Below are 23,553 nucleotides of genomic sequence, written 5' to 3' on the forward strand. Positions count from 1 at the left end.
AACTATTGCCAAACCCAAATTATTAGCATGTTGTTTTGCATTGTTCTTATTCAGAAAGCAGTGTCAAATATGCTGCTCTGGTTTCCAGTGTGTACTTCAGTAAAGGTAACATTGTCACTTTCCTTAGTGTCGTGGTTTGGGTCTGCTTCAATTAAACACAAGAATAGTTTAAATCAAATTGTAAGATGGTCAAGCAAACTGATTGGTGAGTCCCAGCTGCACCCCACATCCCTGTATGCTAAACAACTACAGAGGATAGCTTTGGCCATCTTAGAAGATAGCCTACACCCATTGAATAGGGAATTCCAGTATCTTCCTTCCGGGCGGAGGCTAATAGTCCCTAGATGTAGGACTACAAGATTTAAAAACAGTTTTGTCCCAGCTGCAATCACTCTGTTGAACAAACTGTAGATTACTTGCACATAACGCACAAGCACTTTGGTCATGCACTAGCATCTATTGTATGTTTTTAACATGTGTTTTATGTCATGTTTTTATCTATGTTTGTACTGTCTGTCTATGTGTTTTATGTAACATGTTGTTTAACCATGATCTACAGTTTATTTGTTCTATAACTGTATTTTTCATGGTTTGTGTGGTGTATGTCATGTGGTGGTTTATAAGTGTAAAGGATGTCCTGCCTCTTAGACTGTAAACCTAGTTTACCTATGGGTACCAATAAAGTAACCTGAACCTGAACCTGATGTGAATATACAACACACAGCAAGCTTCTGTGATACATATGCTTTATCCATCCCATTCTTGCACTGTGAGATCATCCTGAGTTTCTCTTTCGACCTGTTACCTAACAATGTTGCAGACATAATTTGCAGCTTGTGAAAATAAACGTTGCAACCTACAGGAAACTCATCTCATGAATCTTTGAAGCAGGTGCTGCCTTTCCCCGTTCGCACTCTGCCTCACTGCACCAATGTGTCCCTCCGCGCATTCTCCTTCTCCATCGGTTTATTTCACATAAATCACATTTATAACGCGTGGTTCGGAAACAGTACTTCAGACACTCATCCTATGAATTGGCACTGTTTACTAAATTGCCACATTTATTACAACTTTACTCGTGTTTTCTCGTAATGGCGATGTCCGGACCTAGTTTCTCTCAAAAAACAAGTTCCACCCATTTCGCCATTTTATGTTCTGTAGCTGCTTTGTTGAGAAGAGGACACCAGCCTGAGCCAGTAAACAGCAGTTATTTTCATGCCAGCGAGTAAAATAGCTTATCGTAACGAAGTTAGTTGATTAATTATCACCTGGCTATACACTAGTCATCGCTACACAGTTACTCAGCGCTGTACACAGTGCGGGAAAAGTCATAGGTTAGGTTAGCTAGCGACTTAGCTCGTCGGGCAACGTGTTTGCCGCAGCCGACAATAACGACGACCCGTCGCCAATTTCTCTCTGAAATCGTTACCTGCCAGAAGACACGTTGACGACCACCGTGCAAGACACGAAGACTGAGGAGATGGCGAGCTCGGTGGGAAATGTGGCTGACAGCACAGGTTGGTTGCCTCTTGTTAAAACGACTAGATAGATGGTAACCTAGCAAGCTGGCGATGGCGAGGCTACGTTTCATGTCGCGTTAAAAAAGATGGTGTCTAACAAGTTGAATGTATTAAAATGAGAAAAAGCAACGTAACCAGGGCCTTTCAGTGGCTTTCGGGTGATATTAATAACCAGGAAGGTGCTGCAAACGTAGGCCCTAATGTGTGTCCCTCCCACACCGACTGCGAGAGAACCAAAGGTAACGTTAGCATAATTTGAAGCCGCTAGCGTTTATAATGGTCTGCCGGTGTCACGTTTACGGACACTGTGTAGACATGTGTTAACGATATTTGTTATATAAGCGTTTGATTGCGTTTTTTTTTTTTTCCGCAATGGGTTAAATCGAAACGTGTTGTGACGTCAGGTTTATTGGCGAAGGAGGAAATGAAAATGCCGTTGTTAATTTGTGACCAGGAAAAAAAAAAAAAAAAAAAATGGCTGCCTCGATTTTAAAACGCCACCGCGTTTTATTCAGATAACGCTCTCAAGCTACCAGCCGTTAGATACACCGAGGGCACTGCAGCGTCCTGTGGTTAACTTAGTGACAGTGAAGGCATCGCCGCTTGGCGCCAATAGCTGAAAAGACTTGATCCCAAAAACTACCTAGTATCTTGCGGCCATTGACTGCATTTCACCTGCCTGTCAAGTCGTGCATTGTCGTTAGGCGGTGCAATTATTCTTCACTATACATCCATCTTCTTTACAAGCATAATCACGTTATATTGACACAGATGGATGAACCAGATCTACTGCAATCCTAGTGTTTGCGTTGGCATTAATGGTGGAGGAATGTCCCCAAACCACTCCTCTGTACAGTTTGTATTTATATCTGCCCTTTGCTTTCAATATCTCTGTGCCACACCCTGAGTAAGCTGACCTCAGATGACACTGTGAGGCACACGAATGTCAACATTTTCAAATTTATCTCTTAAAATAATTTTTATAACATGAAACTCAAGTGGATAAATACAATAATTCAAGAGTTTTTGTAATGTGTGCCAGGAAAATGTTGGGTGTTGCTTTTGTTAAAACATGAAGGCGTTGTAAATGCCCCCCTTTGTATCATTCGTCGACATGTTTTTGTCTTTTCATTTCATTCATTGTTTCCACTCTACGGGCAGAAATTATAGTGTCAGTACATATGACAAAAGATAACGAACACGCAAGAATATGCACTGCAACTCTATAAAGTTTGTCTGCTCTGTAATGTACTGATAATTTTACATTCTAAGACAACAATATATTTTATGAAATTGTTACCCCAACAATTTAATATTATAGCAGAATTCCCCAACATGCATTTCACCACCTGCTCTGATTTTGCCTATTGTGTTGTTTTCTGTTGAGTTCCAGTTATTATTCATTATTCTTCAATGAAAATGTCATCTTTTTTTTAATTTTTTGTTTTCATTTGTCTGATTTAATTTCTTCCATCACCTCTAACATGTTGTTTTCCCCCTCCTTGGGTTGTGTTGGTGCTCCAGAACCAACAAAACGTATGCTTTCCTTCCAAGGGTTGGCTGAGCTGGCGCACCGGGAGTATCAGTCAGGAGATTTTGAGGCAGCTGAGCGCCACTGCATGCAGCTGTGGAGGCAGGAGCCTGATAATACAGGCGTGCTGCTGCTCCTGTCCTCCATCCATTTCCAGTGCCGAAGACTCGACAGGTGAGGTGTTGTGGGTGGGAGCTCAACGCACACTGAGTATGTGTTGTTGAAGTAGCAGAGAATAATGGGTCTTCTGGCTTTGAGTGTGCACATCTGGTCTGGGGAGTCCCTTTGAAGCGCCTGGAAGTACCGCTACATGGTTGAATGTGGTCTTATTCTGTCCCCTTGTGATTCTAATAAGTTTCTGGTGGTGGCATATCCTTGCTTTACAGGTGCCGTGGTGAAGGTTTTGGATGTTATGTGTTGTTAATGCCTTTATAATTCCTTAATTCCAATATTCACACAAATTCTGAAATGATAAATTGATATGCTCTTAATAATTACAAACCTTAAACAAGTCTCTTCTTTTCATCTCTTGCACCTTGTTGTTGCCACTGCACAGCACATCAAGCTAATCGTGCCAGCCCTTCCCCATTCTGTAGGATAACTGTTGTGTATCCATTTTGGCCCTGCAGGTCAGCTCACTTCAGTACCTTAGCCATCAAGCAGAACCCAATGCTGGCCGAGGCTTACTCCAACCTGGGGAACGTGTACAAGGAACGCGGGCAACTGCAGGAGGCTATAGAGCATTATCGCCACGCTCTGAGACTGAAGCCTGATTTTATTGATGGATACATCAACCTGGCAGCAGCTCTGGTGGCCGCAGGAGACATGGAGGGAGCAGTGCAGGCTTATGTTTCTGCATTACAGTATAACCCTGTAAGTGATATGTCATATATTGAAATTATAAAATTGACAGCAAATCTGCCAGTATGGTAAATGTGGAGTTTAATGGACTAATATATATTTTTTTATTCTTGTGTATTTTGTAGGATCTCTATTGTGTGCGCAGTGACTTGGGCAATTTGCTTAAAGCCCTTGGGCGTTTGGAAGAGGCCAAGGTAATGTTACATCGGGTTGGCGTTTCACTATATGTGTGTTGTTTGTATTTTTGTTGTAGATTATGTTACTTTCTGAGCCCATACATTTTTGTTTTTTAGTGTCACCTTCTCAGGGCATAGAAGTTATTCCTTTTTACCCTTTGACTTTTTTAAAATACATGGAGTCCCTTCAGTTCAACCCCCCTGGCTAAGTGAAGGACTGAAAATGGTAGCATCCCCTCATTTCTCAAGAGCTGCACCGAGCTACTCACTCCCGGCTTAGCGAAAAACTTTTTGGGAGTATTGGACTGGAATGAGGCAATCAGGTTTTGAGTGTATATATATTTATATATATTTTTTTATAAGTCATAGTATGCACAACTTTTTTTGTTGAGTACTTTTTAGACAGCTTCATGTTTTTTTAGTTTTGCAGTATAGTATACACATAACATTTGTCCCAAAGTCTTTTGCATTATACTGACCTTAATCAGAGGTCAGCCTCCCCACCCCCTCACCCTCCCTTCCCTCTCAGGAAGAAAGGCTGGAGTCTTTAAATTTACACAGCGAATCCAACCTGGGCCATGCATTTTCATAAAGTTGACTTTGGAGGGAAAATGCTGGCTCGGTCTTTGAAGAATATATGAACTGATGAGAAGCTAGTTATCTTTGCAGTGCAAAAGATAAGATGGTTTCTAACCGTACCAGTATACTCCTAGGTTGTTTATAAAGTGCCCAATGACTTTTCTTCTCCGTTCACTGTCAGCACAGTTGCTGCCAGTGTGGGGGTTTTGCCCATGTGTTACACTTCAGTTGGCCCTGTAACATGTGTCTATATTACGGGGGGTTTCCTGGGTTGGGTTAATCTGGAGACATGGAGTTGTCCCGCTGGTTACAGGCCATCTTATTTCATGCTAGAGGGGGGTAAAGGAGTGGGGAGGAGCATCAAGGGGTCACAAGCTCCATTGCTCTGTCGCTCCACCCCCCGCGCGCTCGCTGAGGATCGGTGGAGTGTGCGCGCTTAGAGTTGTCTTCCTGACTTTTGCCCTTCATGTGGAAAGTGCTCAAGCACAGAATAGCAGTGCTTTTTATGCACACATCATCATGTTTTGTGAATAGGTTTAGTAATAAAGGTTTTATCCAGCTGGCTATCAGTTCTGATATCCACTGTTCTTCAATAGTGTGTGGGTTTAAGAGAGCCAATTCTCAAGTACCTTTTCTGAGGTGATCTCAGTCGTGTCAGGCAGACAACTCGCTATTTGTACTCCACCGCCTGCGTCAGATGCTGGGTTAGAAAGACAGAAGCACGCGCAGCAACAGCGTTGACCTCTTTATTTCAGAGCTGTGGAGGCTTCTAGATACAAATAATGAAACCACAGACTTTTCTCCCTACCCATTGGCCAGGATCCAAGAAAGCAGGCCAGGATAAAGAAATCAAAGTTTTAAAAATATTTCATGCAAATGCTAAAAGAACAAAAGAAAAGCAATGATTAATACTTCTTCCCTTTTCCTTCAAATATGTAATATCATTCCCAACTAAATGGGATCAGTTCATTTGGGCAAGATCAAGCCAGTAACTGCCCTCCTGTAGTTTGATATGAAAACTGAATTGAAGGACAACTGGAAGCTTGACTATATGTCTTTGATAAACTGTACACATCAAAGCCTTTCTTCCCTCCCAGTTACCATTAGAACATTTCTTTGATTTAAAAAAAAAAAAAAAAAGAACATTCATTGCATGAATGAAAACTAAAACTAGTAGTATAGTTTTTATGTTTGTTGTGATTTGGAAGAACGTGTTTTATTTCCATATTAAGAAAAGAATGTATTGTTTGAAAACTTTTACTAACGTTCTTGTTTTCTGATTTTGTCTCTTTTGGTTTTTCCACAACTGATATTGTTATTTAGAAGGTTTCAGGTGGGTGACACTATTCCTGCGTAGGTGCCTGGCGGAAAGGAACACTAGGGCAGCCTCAGTCCTCTCCTCTTCTTCCAGCCAGCTGCGGCCACCACTCTGACAAAGTCCAAAAATATGGTAACGGGTTTGTAAATGCCAACAAAAGAAAAACAACCTCACTTCATGCTTGAGCTCCTCTGTCTTGTGGCTACCTTTGAAGAGCAAAAGAAATAAAGTAACAGAACTCTTCTTAAAATTTGCTATACTAATTACCCAATTCTATATTAAGTAAAAAGAAACTTCGATTTGGAAGCAATAATCGTGAAAAACAAGTAAGAAACATCTAACTCTTACATGTTGGTTATTTTTCCTGGTTTGTTTTGTTTTTCCCTTCTTTATTTGGAGTTGCAGCGTTCTGATGATGATGCAGACGCGCTGTGAGTCTACAGTAGCGCAGGGGCTGCGCAGCGATACCCTCCAAGCGACCAAAATGGCGGAAAGCGCAAGCATGCGACCCCTACCCCCTTCATTCCCTTTGGCCTGTTGGTTGCTGACCTCTCCCCATTTAGAACCAGCCTCGCTCCCAAGGGCCCCCAAATCTCAGAATCAATTGGCATTTTGAAAAATACTTACTTTGTCGTTTACACCAAATACTTTTTACTAATCCAGTGATGTCAATTTCTGTTATTTATTGGTTGTGTACAAATTGCCCTGACGTTGCACTTAGTCACTGGTTGATCCCTCACCTCTAACAGTCTGAGATAATTCATGGGCGCCAAGCGTGTGCCAGTCTGGTGTAGCAGGTGTTCTGCCAGGGGTTGTTGGTCTTCAGCTGTTTCATCTGGCCATTCAGCAAGCGCAGCAGCGAAGTAATGACCTTTGCCAAGGGCAAGGTTAGGCAAGCGGCGTTACATGGTGCATTGTGGTGGTGGTGGTAATAGACCCACACAACGTGCTCGCGTTTGTTGCGCATGCATTACAGGGACCATAACTTGCACAAACTGTCCAGCATCCTAGGTTGTGAGAGATCATGGCAACATTAAATACACACTGAACATATAGCAGTGATATTTGTTATATCTCAATATTAAATTTCCTAGCTTAGGTTATAACCAATCATCATTGATATTATCAGAGGGAAACGGGCTATACAGGGTGTAGAAACAACCATATTTGGTTACAAAATGGTCATAACTGTAGGATGAAGACGTATGTGTGGGTGTTGGTTGGATCCGCGCAGCGTAGGAAAAAGCAATGCAGCTTTGCGCCGCAGACTTTCGCGCACGCAAGCCCATGCTGTAGACTCACTTTTTGCCATCTTGGAGAATTGTCACTAATTTTGCTTTCTCTGCCCTTTTTGTTTTTTCTTACTTTTATTCTCAATCTTCTATTTATTTTTATTTTCCAATCCCTTTTCCTCCCTTCTACACACTATACCTCTTCCATTCTACCTCTCCTCCTTTCCTGTTTATTTTTTTATTATAAACCCATTGAAGGCTTGTTACCTGAAAGCCATTGAGACTCAGCCCAACTTTGCAGTGGCTTGGAGCAACTTGGGCTGTGTGTTCAATGCCCAAGGAGAGATCTGGCTTGCCATACATCACTTTGAAAAGGTCAGTTCTCATTGTTTTTCCAGTTCTACAACTGTTTTGCATGTTCGTGTGTGGATTCATGTTATAAACTTGATTTAAATTTTTAGGCAGTGACTCTGGACCCCAATTTCCTTGACGCCTACATCAATTTAGGCAATGTTTTGAAGGAAGCTCGCATCTTTGACAGGTGAGTGTGAATCATGGCACAGTTTTAGACTGCATTGCAACTTCATGTCTAAACTTTTCCATTCAGATGCACCACCCTAACACACCTCATGTAGAATTAGAATGAGTCAAGAACGTTGTCAGTTTCAGCCCCTCCCTGTCTGTGTTGCTCTTGTACCGTTGGGCAGGGCAGATTTACTGAACATAAAAAAAACAAACTGCCGTCTTTGCTAGAAAGCAAACCCATTAAAGGTGCTTTAAATAGTAAGCAGTAAACATTTACAAGTTGATATTGTTTAATCCCCTTATGACTTGTAAGAAGTTATATAAAATGATGAGGGCTTTAATGGACTGTTCCTGAGCATATTTTGTAACCATGACTTGTCTTGTGTTTTTAGAGCTGTGGCTGGGTACCTGAGAGCCCTGAGTCTTAGTCCCAACCATGCAGTTGTCCATGGAAACCTGGCCTGTGTCTACTACGAGCAAGGCCTCATTGACCTCGCTATTGACACTTACCGTCGGGCGATTGAACTGCAGCCCCACTTTCCTGATGCCTACTGCAATTTGGCAAATGCTCTAAAGGAGAAAGGCAATGTAATGCGCATTTGAGTTTCCCAAAATCTTGAATACTACTTTGGTGCCCTTAAGTCATTTAGTTATACTAAGTGTAGACTTTCCAACGGCATTGTCTTTTCCAGGTGTCTGAAGCAGAGGAGTGCTACAACACAGCTTTGCGTTTGTGTCCAACACATGCCGACTCCCTAAACAACCTGGCCAACATCAAGCGTGAGCAGGGCAACATCGAGGAGGCAGTTCAGCTGTATAGAAAAGCCTTAGAGGTGCGTCAAGAGTCGGCTGTTTCTCTCTCTCTGAACTAGTTTGTTAAACAAAACGGTCACTGATAATGTGAGCATGTTAACCAAGTATTGATTTTCTTAGTAACACTTGGTTTTTCATTAGGTGTTCCCAGAGTTTGCAGCAGCTCACTCGAACCTGGCCAGTGTCCTGCAGCAGCAAGGAAAACTGCAAGAAGCCCTTATGCACTACAAGGAGGCCATCAGGTTTGTAAATAAATGCTACAGTTACCTGCAGCCTTGGGCCTCTGATTATGCAGTACTCATTGCATAATTGGCCCTCAGTAGTTAATGTCATAATCAGCAGTACATTTGTACTTTGGACGTGTTCATGATTGTGCATCATTACAACTATTGAACAGTGGTACTTTTGCATCAATATGAAGAAAATCCCACACAACACAGGCTGTAAACCCCACAAGTTCTGTACATTTACACCCTGGTGGTTTATTTTCTCTATGTGCTCTGTATTTTAAAGTAAATGATCATAAATCTTACGACACGATGTAGACTTTTTTTTAAATACAAGACGTGATATTATTATTCAAGTGCTTAAACTGTTGTCATTGATTTCAGAATCAGCCCCACATTTGCTGATGCCTACTCGAACATGGGCAATACACTGAAGGAAATGCAAGATGTTCAGGGAGCGCTGCAGTGCTACACCCGTGCCATCCAGATCAACCCTGCCTTTGCTGATGCTCACAGCAATTTGGCCTCTATCCACAAGGTAGGATATTTTGCATATTATTTTATTATTGGATTCAAAGCTGTGTTGGACCTTGTCATTTGTTTGTTACTGTTTTTGCATATTTTGATTTTTGCATCATGTATTTATAAGGATTCTGGAAACATCCCAGAGGCCATTGCATCTTATCGAACAGCCTTGAAGCTCAAGCCAGACTTCCCTGATGCGTACTGCAACTTGGCACACTGCCTACAGGTTTTTATATGCTAATAATTCTCCGAATATTCAACAGTTACATATATTTTTGACTAGATATTCTGACTTTTTGTTTTCTTATCTGTTTTCCAGATTGTGTGTGACTGGACGGACTATGATGAGCGGATGAAAAAGCTTGTGAGCATTGTGGCTGACCAGCTGGATAAGAATCGCTTGCCATCAGTGCACCCACACCACAGCATGCTGTATCCACTCTCTCACAACTTCCGCAAGGCCATTGCCGAACGCCACGGAAACCTTTGCCTGGACAAGGTACACAAAATGATGAAAGCAAGTAACTTTTAATTTATATTTTTGGGAGCTGGAAGGTGGTGGAAGGTGGCATATGCAAGGTAAGGAATCATAGGGAGTGGGCAAGATTCTGGAAAATTGGAAACAATCTGGGAGTGATTCGATTGCTTGCTGGGGATGAGGATCTGGTGGAAAACCAGTGCTGTTCTATGGTTTAGTATTTGTCCATGTTTTTATACAGTTAATTTACCATAGTCTTTGTAGAGTTGGCTCTGTTCATAGTTTTCTAACACCATTGCTTATTTCACAGATTAATGCGCTGCACAAACCTCCTTACGAGCATCCTAAGGACCTGAAGGCCAGTAATGGACGTCTGCGTGTTGGCTACGTCAGCTCTGACTTTGGCAACCACCCAACGTCCCACCTGATGCAGTCCATTCCTGGAATGCACAATCCTGAGAAATTTGAGGTAGGTCATTTTTATTCTAATTTCAGATCTCAGAATTACACACCTTCCAGTTATATAGTGCTTATAATAAGGTCTCCTCTTAATTATAAATTGATACACATTGATTTATACTTTTTTTTTCCTAAGGTCTTCTGCTACGCCCTCAGCCCTGACGATAGCACTAACTTCCGAGTGAAAGTGGTGGCAGAAGCTCACCATTTCACAGACCTCTCACAGGTAATTGTTAAGACCTGGAGTTGATATTTTTGTCAAGATTTGTCTTGCTTAATGCCAAAAAGATATTTATACATAAACCGTTTCCTTTTCAATCCAGATTCCTTGCAATGGTAAGGCAGCTGATCGTATTCACCAGGATGGAATCCACATCCTGGTCAACATGAACGGATACACCAAGGGAGCTCGAAATGAGCTGTTTGCCCTGCGCCCTGCCCCCGTTCAGGTTAGACCTCCGCGTGATTGCTGATAGGCATCAAGTTTTATTATGCGGATAAATGCGACCTTTGTAGATAACTGCATCTTTATGTTGACATGCAGCCTAGTCATAGAAACACAATTAAATGTTTCTATCTGTTGAACAGGCTATGTGGCTGGGTTACCCCGGAACCAGTGGAGCTCCTTTCATGGACTACATCATCACTGACAAAGAAACATCTCCCATAGAAGTCGCTGAGCAGTATTCTGAGAAACTCGCTTACATGCCCAATACTTTCTTCATTGGAGACCATGCCAACATGTTCCCTCATCTCAAGGTTTGTTGGTTTTCAATATTTGAGCTTATTTCAGTAAATGTTTACTGAAGTAAGAGAAACCCTGGTGACAACTATAACCACAGCGTGGTAACATTTGCTTTCTTTTATTTGTCTCACAGAAAAAGGCAGTGATTGATTTCAAGTCCAATGGACACATTTTTGACAACCGCATTGTTCTTAATGGCATTGATCTGAAGGCCTTCTTGGACAGTCTGCCAGATGTCAAAGTGATAAAGGTGAGTAAGGAATTTTACCTGCACCTTAACTAACCAAGCGTGTTTACTTAGTGTGTGTACTTTGACTGTTTGTTTATGATATATCGTTGACTATTGATTGTGACAACTGAAGAAAAAAATCACTTTGTCTTGAGTTATGTTAGTAAGAACAGCTTACAATAGCTGCTCATTCAGTTCTGATAAAATGATGTAAATGTGTATTTAACCTCAAACTCTACTCTGTGCCCAGATGAAGTGTGACAACAACCAGGAATCTGTTGGGGACACAAATGGAGCTCTGTCCATGCCAGTAATCCCCATGAACACGGCAGCTGAAGCAATCATCAACATGATCAACCAAGGCCAAATCCAAGTCACCATCAATGGCTTCACTGTCAGCAACGGCCTGGCGACCACGCAGGTATGTCTAACTCGGCCATACTTTTCTGTGTAAATGCAAAAATTGAGAGGGACAATACATTAAGTTTGCTTTTTCAGCTGTTTACTACAGACCTGTCACTCTTAGAAACACTTGAAGGCATGAGTTTCAAGGCGACTGTATTAAAAATAATAATAATTGTTCTGCATCTTAGATCAATAACAAAGCTGCCACTGGGGAGGAGGTGCCACGCACAATTGTTGTGACAACTCGCTCGCAGTACGGCCTCCCAGAGGACTCCATTGTGTACTGCAACTTCAACCAGCTCTACAAGATTGACCCCCCTACTCTTCAGATGTGGGCTAATGTAAGTTCATTTTAACAAAAACTCTGCAGGTATCCTCAGCTCTGTACTTTATCACAAACTTGAGTAAATATTTTTTGTTTCTGCAGATCCTGAAGCGTGTGCCCAACAGTGTTTTGTGGCTTCTTCGCTTCCCCGCTGTTGGCGAGCCCAACATCCAGCAGTATGCTCAGAACATGGGTCTGCCTGGCTCTCGCATCATTTTCTCTCCTGTGGCCCCCAAGGAGGAGCACGTGAGAAGGGGCCAGCTTGCTGATGTGTGCCTAGACACCCCCCTGTGCAATGGTCACACCACAGGCATGGATGTGCTCTGGGCTGGAACACCCATGGTCACTATGCCAGGTGAGGGTACTAAAGGATTAAGTAAGTCTTAAAACACTTGGTTACGAATTACTGCTATAATACAAATTCATTGCAACAATTTTATTTTCTTATGAAAACCTGTTATGATGTCAAGTTTTAATCTCAAATTAATTTAAAATCTTTTTAGGCGAGACCCTTGCCTCCCGTGTGGCTGCCTCACAGCTCAACTGTCTGGGCTGCCCTGAACTAATAGCCCAGAGTCGCCAGGATTATGAAGACATAGCAGTCAAACTGGGCTCTGACATGGAATAGTGAGTAGAAATTTAAATGGCCACCTTAAAAAGTCCTTTCTGTGTGTCAAATGCCATTTCTGATCATTGTTTTCTCTCCTGCAGCTTGAAGATGGTCAGAGCACGTGTCTGGAAGCAGCGAATCTGCAGTCCCCTCTTCAACACCAAACAGTACACAATCGACCTGGAGAGGCTCTATTTGCAGATGTGGGAGCACTACAGCAACGGCAACAAGCCAGAACCCCTGGTCAAATTCCAGACAGTAGAAACCAGCGAGAATGCCTGAACTGGAAGCACGTCCATTTCTTCTCCCTTCAACCCCAATCGTTCTTAACCATTATCAGCATCCTAGTTTGAATGGTCAGTTTCCACTCCAGCCCCTTTTCCTTGAATGATCGTCTCTGTCTCTCATTTACCAATTATAGGACTCTTATTCTGAAGGAGCCTACACATGTTCACATATTTTCCCCCATATTAAATTTGTCCTGACATCACCCATGTGAATTTCCGGAGCCAGACTGAGTCTGAGACTTTCAGGCAGCTCATCTGAGACTCTTGTCCTAAAACAAAGCATATGTCTTTGGTGAGCATGAGAGGATTGTGAATGCCCTGCTACTCCTTCAATACTTGGATCAATGGATTTTTTTTTTCTCCTCTGGTCAGTGTACATCCAGGACTCATTGCAGCTCGTGGAGAGAATGCCCAGCCTTCATTACATGTTGATCTATTTATAAATGGATTAAGAGTGTTGTGTGTTTTAAAATGACAATGTTGCACCATGAAAATTGTAACTCTGACTTAAGTTTCAGTTTCAGCTTTAACATGCAATTGTAAAACATAAATTGCAACTGCTCTTTAGTTCGTCTTAAGCTGTTCTTAAAAATGACTGCTGTGTGTAAATGTACAAGTTTTGAGGAACTGGTCCAGGCGGAGACAACCCCCTCACCAAATGCCAATTTTTATTTGTCAATCCAGTGATATATTCATTAGCTGTTGCCCATTTTGATGTCGCACTAAGCTTGTACAAGTGATTGGAAAAAGTCGGACAAAGGAACTACATTTAAGTCATCGGAAAAGAGCCTAAATTTAAGTTCAGATGTCAGAGCAGTCCATAAATTGGTATTGTTTTTTTTTTAATCACACAAACCAGGAGCGGGCTTGGTAAGTATTTTCTAAGCAGTTTTTGTTTTTGTATTGTTCGTTAACTGTATGCTGTCAATGATGCCAGAAGGCTCTACATATAATAAAAAATAAAGAGATGGCAAAACCTCTGTCATGTGTTTGGCACACAGTTGGTAGGAACCATGAAATGTTGCATGACCCCAGTCACTGTACTTTGAAAGCCAGTAAAGGATTGTGATGTGTTAACCTGTGGTAGTGCTTTGTTTTATGACAAAGTCAGATACTCCAGAAGATGCATTTTAGGTTAATGGTGTAATGCAGGGGTGTGAAACATACGGCCCGCGGGCCACAACAGGCCTGCCAGAGGATCTAACCTCTGCACCCTAGAAAGAGTCGACATCTGCACTACAAAAATAACTGTTATTCCTAATTTGTCCACTGTTTTGGTCAGAATAGTTGACAGAACAGAACATCCAAACTGAAATGGTAAAAAAATTATAAATTGCACTTTTTTTTTTTTAAAGAAAATTTAAACATTTTCATGATGTACTTTAGATCACATTGAGCTGTATGTGGCCCCTCAACTAAAATGAGTTTAACACCCTTGGTGTAATGAGTTGAATGTCCCATTACCAAATCTGTCATTCATTGTTGTTAAATTCATCATGGTGACAAATGTAGTTTGGCAATATTTTATATAAATACCAAAAATATAAGAAAATCATCTGCATTTAAGCACAGAAATTCAAAAGAGCTTATTGCCCTTTTATTAGGCAACTTTATAGCCAAGTAGTGTTGAGTTCATCAGCTGCAGTATATTAAAATTTTGATTCATGTTTTCAGTTTAAAGTAAAAGTACAGGGTGGGAGCAGTTTCTATAGTTTGTCATTGTATAGTTGTATAGTTAGCTACGTTACCGCAGTGAAGTTAGTTTTAAGTTGGATATTCACCAGACATTCGCTCTGGGTAAACCTCTTTTTCGCTAAGGGTACAGTGCGACTCCAAGCAAGCCACTCCAACATTTAAGTGTACCCATACTACAGACTATACGGTAAACACACGGCGATAGAAGATAGAAGACTGCTACAGCATGTATCGACTTTCGTTTTTCAAAATAAAAATGTGGGATATTTAAAGCAGAGATACTGTGTGTTTAAAGCTATTGAGAACATTTTGGGCTAAAACAAGAGGTGTATCTCATGCAGCCAGTGTAGTAACATGATCCAACACTGATTTGGAGTCAATTGTTCACATGACCTGGAAGCTATTGAGCTAAAATGCTAATATTTACATATCTATCTATAAATCAAGAAGCGTCTGTGTGTCTGTCTGTCTGTCTGTGGCACGCATATCTCGCGAACCGTTGGCCCGATTGATTTGAAACTGGGCAGGTGTCTCGCTACGGGCACGAAGATGTGCATTGCTAAGTTTGACGTTGTTTGGATAAGAAATGTAAAATATATCGGTAAAATAGGTTTTCTCCGCTCTAATATTTCCACTAATCCTCATACACAGCACCTGTAGGCTCCCACTATAGGAATACATACTTCCGACGGGCACTGCACTAGTAGAGATTAATAAAAAATATTGTGAGATTTAAAATGTCAAACAAAGAGGTTTATCTCATGCAGCCAGTGGAGGACTATGATCCCACACTGATTTGGAATCAATAGATGACATGACCTGGAAGCTATTGAGCTAAAATGCTAATATTTACATATAAAAATGAATAAAAAATATTCAGAGATTTAAAATGTCAAAAAGAGAGGTGTGTCTCATGCAGCCCATGGTGGACTATGATCCCACACTGATTTGGAATCAATAGATGACATGACCTGGAAGCTATTGAGCTAAAATGCTAATATTTCCATATAAAAAATGAATAAAAAATATTCAGAGATTTAAAATGTAAAAAAAATAGAGGTGTATCTCATTCAGCTAGTGGAGGACTATGACCCCACAATGATTTGGAGTCAATTCATCACATGACCTGGAAGCTATTGAGCTAAAATGCTGATATTTACATTTACATACAGATTTGGGCGGCACAGTGGCGAGATGTTTAGCACTGATGTCTCACAGCGAGAAAGTCCCAAGTTCATATCCATGGGCCGACTGGGTCCTTTCTGTGTGGAGTTTGCATGTTTTCCCTGTGTCCACGTGGGTTCTCTCCAGGTACTCCGGGTTCCTCCCATTGTCCTAAGACATGCTTGTTAGGTTAACTGGTGATTCTAAATTGGCCGTAGGTGTGAATGGTTGTCTGTCTCTCTGTGTTAGCCCTGCGATAGACTGGCGACCTGTTCCGGGTGTACCCCGCCTCTCACCCGATGACAGCTGGGATAGGCTCCAGCAGACCCCACGACCCTTCAGAGGAACAACAAGCGGAAGATGAATGAATGAATGTTTAGAGATCCGGAGTACCTGGAGAGAACCCACGCAGACATAGGGAGAACATACAAACTCCACACAGAAAGGACCCAGTCGGGCCATGGATTTGAACTTGGGACTTTCTCGCTGTGAGACATGAGTGCTAACCACCTCGTCACTGTGCCGCCCAACTCTCTAAACATTTTTTATTACTTTTTATATGAAAATATTAGCATATTAGCTCAATAGCTTCCAGGTCATGTGATCTATTGACTCCAAATCAATGTGGGATCATAGTCCTCCACTGGCTGCATGAGATACACCTCTTGTTTTAGCCCCCTGTGCCCCCGCGACCCCCCCCCCCCCATTACATCCGTGTGTGCAAGTAAAGTCAGGCGAACTTAAAGTTTGTAAACGGAGTGAGAGTACTGCAGTTACCCGTAAACCATCTGACCATAATACGTTTTATATGACTTCTGTGAGCTGAGAAGACGATCTGGATAAAGAAGGTATTGTAATGAAAACAGAACACTTGCTTGAGACTGGAGACAGAAAAACAGGGTAGAAGAGGGGAGCAGAAGAAATGAGTACAAGATACAGATGATGCATGTTACATGAGAGGCTGATAAAGAATGGCTAGAACTGGCATTCCAAATAGTAATTGCAGAAACATTTGGTGGGTATACAGAGTGCTCATTAAGTCACGGTTAGAGGTAGACAAAGAAAACAGATGTTCCATCAAATTATCTCTGGGGTCTACAAAGCAGGTTGAGGATGATGAGGAGGAAGACGTGGAGGAGTTTAGAAGCACTTGCGATGGACGATGGTGGGGCCAGACTCATCGTACTCCTGCTTGCTGATGCACATCTGCTGGAAGGTGGAGAGGGAGGCCAGGACAGAGCCGCCGATCCAGACAGAGTACTTCCTCTCTGGGGGAGCAATGATCTGCAGGTGAGGAGAGGAAACAGGTGAGACACAAAACAGGCAGGCAGAATTTCATGCAATCATGTGGGGATGCACTTCATGCATGTGGTGCTGATTCAATTGCTTTCCATTAGCTGAAAAAGGTTAATGACAAGTTTGTCCTCTGGGGCAGTGTACCTTGATTTTCATGGTGGATGGGGCCAGGGCAGTGATCTCTTTCTGCATGCGGTTAGCGATGCCTGGAAACATGGTGGTACCTCCAGACAGCACAATGTTGGTGTAAAGGTCCTTACGGATGTCCACGTCACTCTTCATGATGCTGTTGTAGATCATCCCATGAACGCCAGTTGAGTCCATTCCTAAACACACAGAGCAAGTAACCAGTTGTTTGTCAGGTCAACTTCCGAAAGAGATGATGGTAAAAAGCTGCTGGGACTGAAAAAACATGGAGCGGACTGCCACTTGGGTGGTGCCCAGAGCCTCAGACATGACACGGGGGATACAAACCTGGGACCCTTTAGTCCCAAGCTGCCTCTGTAAACATCATGCCTACTAGTTTGTTCTATGTAGATTGTTACAAACCGAGGAATGAAGGCTGGAAGAGCACCTCGGGGCAGCGTAACCTCTCGTTGCTGATGGTGATGACTCGTCCATCTGGAAGCTCGTACCGCTTCTTCAGGGAGGAAGAGGAGGCTGCAGTCCCCATCTCCTGTTCGATATCCAGAGCCACGTAGCAGAACTTCTCCTTGATGTCACGCACAATCTCACGCTCAGCTGCAGATCAAGCATCAAAAATCTCTGTTGCGTAAAATATTTAGACGGTAGAAAACCATGTAGACTTCCAGGAGCTGCATCTCGTTGAAGGTTGCACCTTAACTACAGAAAGTCTTAAAAGGTAAAACTCAGTGTGTATGTGTCCAACCGGTGGTGGTGAAGCTGTAGCCTCTCTCAGTGAGGATCCTTATCAGGTAGTCGGTCAGATCTCTGCCGGCCAGATCCAGACGAAGGCTGGAGTGAGGCAGAGCATAGCCCTCATAGACTGGCACAGTGTGGCTGACACCGTCACCAGAGTCCATCACAATACCTGCAGAGAGAAAACACCCAGTAACAGTTCATTAGAGAAACTATGGGGACAACAAGAAGAAGCTTCCTGAATTCTCTGAGTCTGGTCTTAAGCTTCTGAAGAGCAAAGTCAGTGCATTTGATATCTCTCTCATCCCCTTCATCTTCTTCCTTCAGGCCCTGTCAACCAAGTTTATTGGTTCCAACCAATTGTGCATCCTCTTAGTGAAGTGGTTGTGTTTGAGGTCACCCACCTGTCGTACAACCAGAAGCGTACAGAGACAGGACAGCCTGGATGGCCACGTACATGGCAGGAAACTCAAAGGTATCGAACATGATCTGGACCAGAGAGAAATGTTAAGTGTCACAGTGAGAAAACCTACACCTTGTGTTTTTTGTCAATAAAGTCCGGTATTCTTTGTGGATGTTACACTATCTGTTACAGAAGGGGGCGGCATGCATTCTGATAGTATCAGGTTTACTTTGGACGAAGATGCCAAAGTGCTAGTTCTCCCTAAGTGGGTTCATGTTTTAGTCAAATCAAAGCCAGTGTTGAGGGTTTGGAGTTTCTGCATCATGAAATCATATTCCAACTTTTATTTTCTCCATTTACCCCTTTCATATTCAAGGACTCAGTTGATTTTGAACCAGCATTTTCCATCTTAGATTGATCAGTCCAAACCTCTATCATCTTCTCTCTGTTGGCTTTGCGGTTTAATGGAATCTCAGTCAGCAGGACTGGATGTTCCTCAGGAGTGACACGGAGCTCATTGTAGAAGGTGTGATGCCAGATCTGCACCATGGAACAGCTGTTAGTCTGTCAGTATCAAGCTACAGACATTCATGTCATATTTACAGCAATAAATAAATAAATAAAAATGAATCTACTGCTTTTTACTGATTTATTGATTTAACTTCTCAGGAAAAAAAAAAATGTCCAGGGGAAAAGGGCAGAGGTCACAGGATGGGAAACATTCGAGTGAACTCTCTTGACAAACAGCTTCTTCACCTTCTCCATCTTGTCCCAGTCGGTGACGATGCCGCGGTTGATGGTGTACTCCAGGTTCAGGATGCCTCTCTTGTTCTGGGCCTCATTTCCCAGGTGGCTGCACTGCTGTCCTTCAAATACACCCTGAACACACAAACACAGCTTTAGTCATGTACTTTTTTATTCAAGGTCCTGAGATGCAGGTGATACTTGTGTTGGTCTTCCACCTGATACTTGGAGTGACCAATAACTGAAGAGAAGACAGAACGGGGGGCGTCGTCTCCAGCGAACCCAGCCTTCATCATCCCAGAGCCATTGTCAACAACGACTGTAGCGACCTCGTCCTGCATTTCTGTAAGGACACATTTCAGTTATCTCCAAGTCTCTTATGAACATGGATGCTTCAGAGTTGGTAAATGACTACAAAGTTAGAATGCACGAACAAATTACTCTAACATTTCCTGTGGACTGATGATCATTTTGCCTGCAGTCAAACTTGACCAGCGATAATGTACAGTAGCAAGCAGGAATTAGTTTGCAGACCTCTCTGAAACCAGGCGTTTGTTTCACCATAGTGTCTTTGTTGCAAGGGTGAATGTATAACTAATAGTACAACAAAGATAGTTATTACTTATTGGCCTTATGTCATTTTTTTTATCAGGCATCTGTGTTTCTTACTCGCTGAAGTTACTTGATGGATTAAGGTTGGAATCAGCTATATCTTGGGGTTAGGGTAAGGAGATTATGTCAGTGCAATAATACTGAATGGACAAACCAGATAAGCACATAGTGACAGTAGATAAGTGGATCATTTACCATCTAAGCCGTGTGGTCACAGTTAGCTACCAGTACGTGGGAGGAAACCTGTTCATTATCATGTGTTGCACCATTAGCAGGTGATCATGTCTGTCAGTGTGAGCCTGCAGGAGGAAGTTTCAGTTCTAATTAAGAATGAAAACATTGCTCTGATGTGTTGTGACAGTTCAGATTGGGGGAAACTGGTTGAAACTGGTCTTGCAAAGTTAATATCTTAACGCTAACTTGTGTCATTGTTCCTCTTTGGTGTACATAGGTCACTCCTTTTAGTAAACTTAACAGATAGATGTTTTCTTGTAGCTGTTGGATAAAAACCTGGTTTACTCTTGGTTAGTGGCTCAATAGCTTTAGTTCAGTTCTTATATTGTTCAAATGCAACACATGCATTACAGACGTGGGGGGAATTTATAAATGATGTCGTCTCTAGGTAATACTAAAACTGTCCAGCTGTGGTTTGTGGCCATACATACAGTCATACACAATAGAAATTCATAAAAAATTATTGAAGACAGTGAGACTTATTGAATCAAACATCTACTGTACTAATAACTAGTACCCTCTTGAGTCAAAGGACAAAAATCTCCACTTCCAAAAAACTGCTATAAAAACTTTACTGATTAATATTTTTCTGCATAAATCTCTTAAACCACTTTAACACTTTACAAAGCTACCAAAAATTCAATCATTTTGAGGACTTTAACCTTTTAAATGCCAGTTTGATTATTTAAAGTCACTGTTGTTCCGTGTTGATGTCAGCTAGTTTAAAGTCAGAGTGAACAGAAAGCTGCTTCCAGCTCTGTTAGTCTATGTTAGTAGAATCAGACACTCACCTGAAGATGATGATCACATCTGATTATATCCTCAGTACTCAAGTCAACTAGCAGCCTTGTTCTGCTGATGGATCAGTTCAGTCCACAACTCTGATCGATGATCCTGCTTTATGTAGTTGATACTCCGTCTGATGCAGTCAGTCCAGTGTTTGATATCAAAAGTAAAAACATATGTAGATGTAGATGACAAAGATGTAGGAGTGGTATAAATTCCCACAGGAGTGTCAGCCATCAACATTTCACTTGAAGACAAGAGGCGTGGCCAAAATAACAATATCTTAAATGTAATTGTTATTTCTATTGCTGTATTTTATCTTAATGCATGTTAGTATTTTTTATGTCATCCGTACTCTGTTATATTCTGTGAGTCTAGTTTTCCCACTGGGGTTTGTTTACTGCACATTTTCTTTTTTGTTTGATGGACACCATCCTGTGAAGCCCCTGCAAACCTTCCAGCCTCCAGCGGTCTACAGGGGAAAACTACAGGTTTGTAATTTATATGTTTGCTTTTGTGGTTATAAAGATATGTTTTTAAATGACCTGAAAAAATAAAAAAAAACTTGACCGTAGCATATTTGACATTAGTATCTCTAGACCAAATTTAAACTAAATAGTAGTTGTTGTTTTGAGTTCAGCGATTTTTTTATTTATTTTTTGTATTTTGGTGTTGCTGAAACTGCAAGATACCATTATATGAGCAGGTGCAGAATTATGTCACTTATTTCTCCTCTTCAAATATTCCCAGTCCCGTGCCGTATTCAGCAGCAGGTCTTGAAAATGCTCAAGACTCACTGAAACGTTGAAAACACCTTTAATGTTTCTGCTTTTTATTGCAGTTATCAGATGGGTATTTCTATATATCTCCCACATTCTTTAAAGGTTGAATAAAACAAAGAAGTACTCTGTGGTAAGGACACCAAATAAAATGAATTTAGCATGTTTTTAAAAACACTTTTCAACAGTCACAATATATAGTGAAACGCTGGTTTATTTTATGGTGATGTTTCCAGCTTGATGCGTCATTATGTTGTAATAAACATGTCTCAGAGTTGTTAATTGTGTTTAACTCGAGTATTTTATTATTAACTTTAACCAGACTCATTCAGGCTAAAGTGTACGACAGCGTGCGGTTAAAAAACAAACATCTTCCAGCTTTTTCAAAAGTCTTCTTTATTGATTTTAAGACTCCAGTGAAAACAATCAAGAACAAATTTCAAAATTTCCGCTGTCCTTTAACTTAGATATAGCAACTTTTCCCTCTACATTTGTTATATGTGAAACCAAATTAATGCAATCACAGATTTCCTGCAGTGACGTTGTTTTAATCAAAACTCTGCTGTGGATCAGATGGATTATCTTCAATGTTTTTCTTCTCAAGTTTTGTGTTTTTAGAATTTAATGAAATTACACACCACATTTCTTTTTCTGTTTTCATTGTCAATTGTCTTGTTTGAACAAATTTCCACTATGATATAAAACAATAGGTTCACACAGCTGTGTCTGTGTTTCCTGGCTCACCTCTATCACATCTGAACCAAATATTCCCTGAAGCATTTTTATTTTTTAAGAGTCCCACTGGTGCAAACCATCCTCATCAGCTCAGGCTGCCTGTATCCTCACTGACTCTAGAGCAGTGTGAGCTGTTCACTGAGTTATAAGATGTTAATGGAGCTTCTCTGCGTGAGTTTAATAGAAAGGCACACGTTATTGTTATTGTGATTGTATTTGACATCATAACATATTATCTCTATTCTGAATTCAAACCAAAGCACAGAGTCCAGGTAACATGCTATCAGAACAGTTTCCCTCTGAGATCACAGCAGCTCATGTGAATGTGATGAGGTATTCTGGGTAAGCCTGGATGTCGTTGAAGTCTACAAACATGGTTGGGTTGGTGGCGTCATCAGAGACGCTGTCATACAGGTCAGCAGCGTTGGTTGAGCTTTTAGAGGGAGGTGCGATCAAGCCTTGTCTTCCCTGGATAAAGTCTCCAACCAGAACCCTGGCCTGGTAGATGCGCCTGTATTCGTTGGTGTCGGGTTTGGCGTAGTTACGAGCTGAATAGATGGGGTCCACAGCAAAGTAAGAGCCATTGCCATACATCGCACCTACAGGACAAAGGAAGAACGTGAAGTAAGACCGAGACTGACTCTGCAGAACCACTGGTGGAACAAGTATTCACATGTTTACCGTGTGCTCCTGCGTAGCTGCGGTTGAAGCCTTGTTTGTTGATCAGATGGATGGCCTTGGAGCTGGTACCGTGAAACAGCAGCCTTTCATTGTTTGTGTGTTTGTTCTTCACCTCCATCTGTTTCTTCATCAGCTGGTAGCTCTGCCACAGTGTCGTATTCTGGACCCGTTCAATCTGCCAACGCAGTTCACACACATTATTCATCCCAACCACACAACTAGCGTCATTGTGACTTCTGGAAGTGGGGCCTCTTTGTGGTTAAGCTGCTAAATGTACATTAGTGATGGCTCCACTGTAGGGGATCCTGTTGTCCTCTCTATCTCTCCCCTTCTCTGGAACCATTGTTGGACCAATCTTTACACCTTAGCAGTAAAGGTGCCAATTTCAATTCAATTTCAATTTTATTTATATAGCGTCAATAACAATACAAATCGTCTCAAGACGCTTTACAAAAACCCGGCCTGAAACCCCCAGAGCAAGCCTGAAGGCAACGGTGGCAAGGAAAAACTCCCTTTTCTGATGCTGAACAGATCCACGCAGATCCACTCTCTGAACTCTGGACCTCGACTGAGTCAAAGGACGCAGAATTATAATCCTGAGGAATTTTCCACTCTCTTTTTCTGATCTAATTAAGTCTCAAATTGAAAGAACATCAACAGGATCTCCTGTTGCTAAAAAGGACAGATGAGAGGAGTTACC

At 41.7% G+C, this 23,553-nt stretch overlaps 2 protein-coding genes and 1 pseudogene across 14 annotated transcripts; 1 reads left to right on the plus strand and 2 right to left on the minus strand.

Annotated features, from left to right (window-relative positions):
- The first annotated feature begins 1,071 nt into the window (after window positions 1-1,071).
- On the plus strand, window positions 1,072-13,825 carry ogt.1 (O-linked N-acetylglucosamine (GlcNAc) transferase, tandem duplicate 1). Of its 12 annotated transcripts, none has more exons than XM_084549510.1 (22): window positions 1,072-1,517; window positions 3,045-3,225; window positions 3,681-3,924; window positions 4,038-4,106; window positions 7,476-7,592; window positions 7,679-7,758; window positions 8,135-8,330; window positions 8,408-8,575; window positions 8,697-8,797; window positions 9,167-9,320; window positions 9,432-9,533; window positions 9,627-9,824; window positions 10,096-10,254; window positions 10,381-10,470; window positions 10,568-10,693; window positions 10,833-11,003; window positions 11,123-11,239; window positions 11,469-11,639; window positions 11,812-11,964; window positions 12,051-12,324; window positions 12,452-12,575; window positions 12,660-13,825. In XM_084549510.1, exons 1-22 carry the CDS (start codon window positions 1,481-1,483, stop codon window positions 12,838-12,840), a joined length of 3,213 nt encoding a protein of 1,070 aa, XP_084405636.1. In that variant the 5' UTR covers window positions 1,072-1,480; the 3' UTR covers window positions 12,841-13,825. The 12 variants fall into 12 exon arrangements, with proteins under 12 accessions (XP_084405636.1, XP_084405643.1, XP_084405641.1 ...); XM_084549517.1 differs by having other exon boundaries at window positions 3,075-3,225; XM_084549515.1 differs by having other exon boundaries at window positions 1,074-1,517; window positions 12,051-12,303.
- Window positions 13,826-16,707: 2,882 nt separating this feature from the next.
- Window positions 16,708-19,367, minus strand: LOC311491578 (actin, cytoplasmic 1-like; the record flags this gene model as incomplete). Its single annotated transcript, XM_084549543.1, has 8 exons — window positions 16,708-16,988; window positions 17,145-17,326; window positions 17,550-17,741; window positions 17,890-18,051; window positions 18,284-18,368; window positions 18,712-18,822; window positions 19,039-19,161; window positions 19,245-19,367. The coding sequence occupies 8 exons, from the start codon at window positions 19,365-19,367 to the stop codon at window positions 16,845-16,847; spliced, it is 1,122 nt and encodes a 373-aa protein (XP_084405669.1). The 3' UTR covers window positions 16,708-16,844.
- A 2,488-nt stretch (window positions 19,368-21,855) lies between these two features.
- Window positions 21,856-23,207, minus strand: LOC311491585 (protein mono-ADP-ribosyltransferase PARP15-like; annotated as a pseudogene). The gene has a single exon. The product of its transcript is annotated as a protein mono-ADP-ribosyltransferase PARP15-like (transcript).
- Window positions 23,208-23,553: the final 346 nt, after the last annotated feature.

Source organism: Chelon labrosus (genome assembly GCF_963514085.1).
Source record: "Chelon labrosus genome assembly, chromosome: 8".
Lineage (NCBI taxonomy): Eukaryota > Metazoa > Chordata > Actinopteri > Mugiliformes > Mugilidae > Chelon > Chelon labrosus.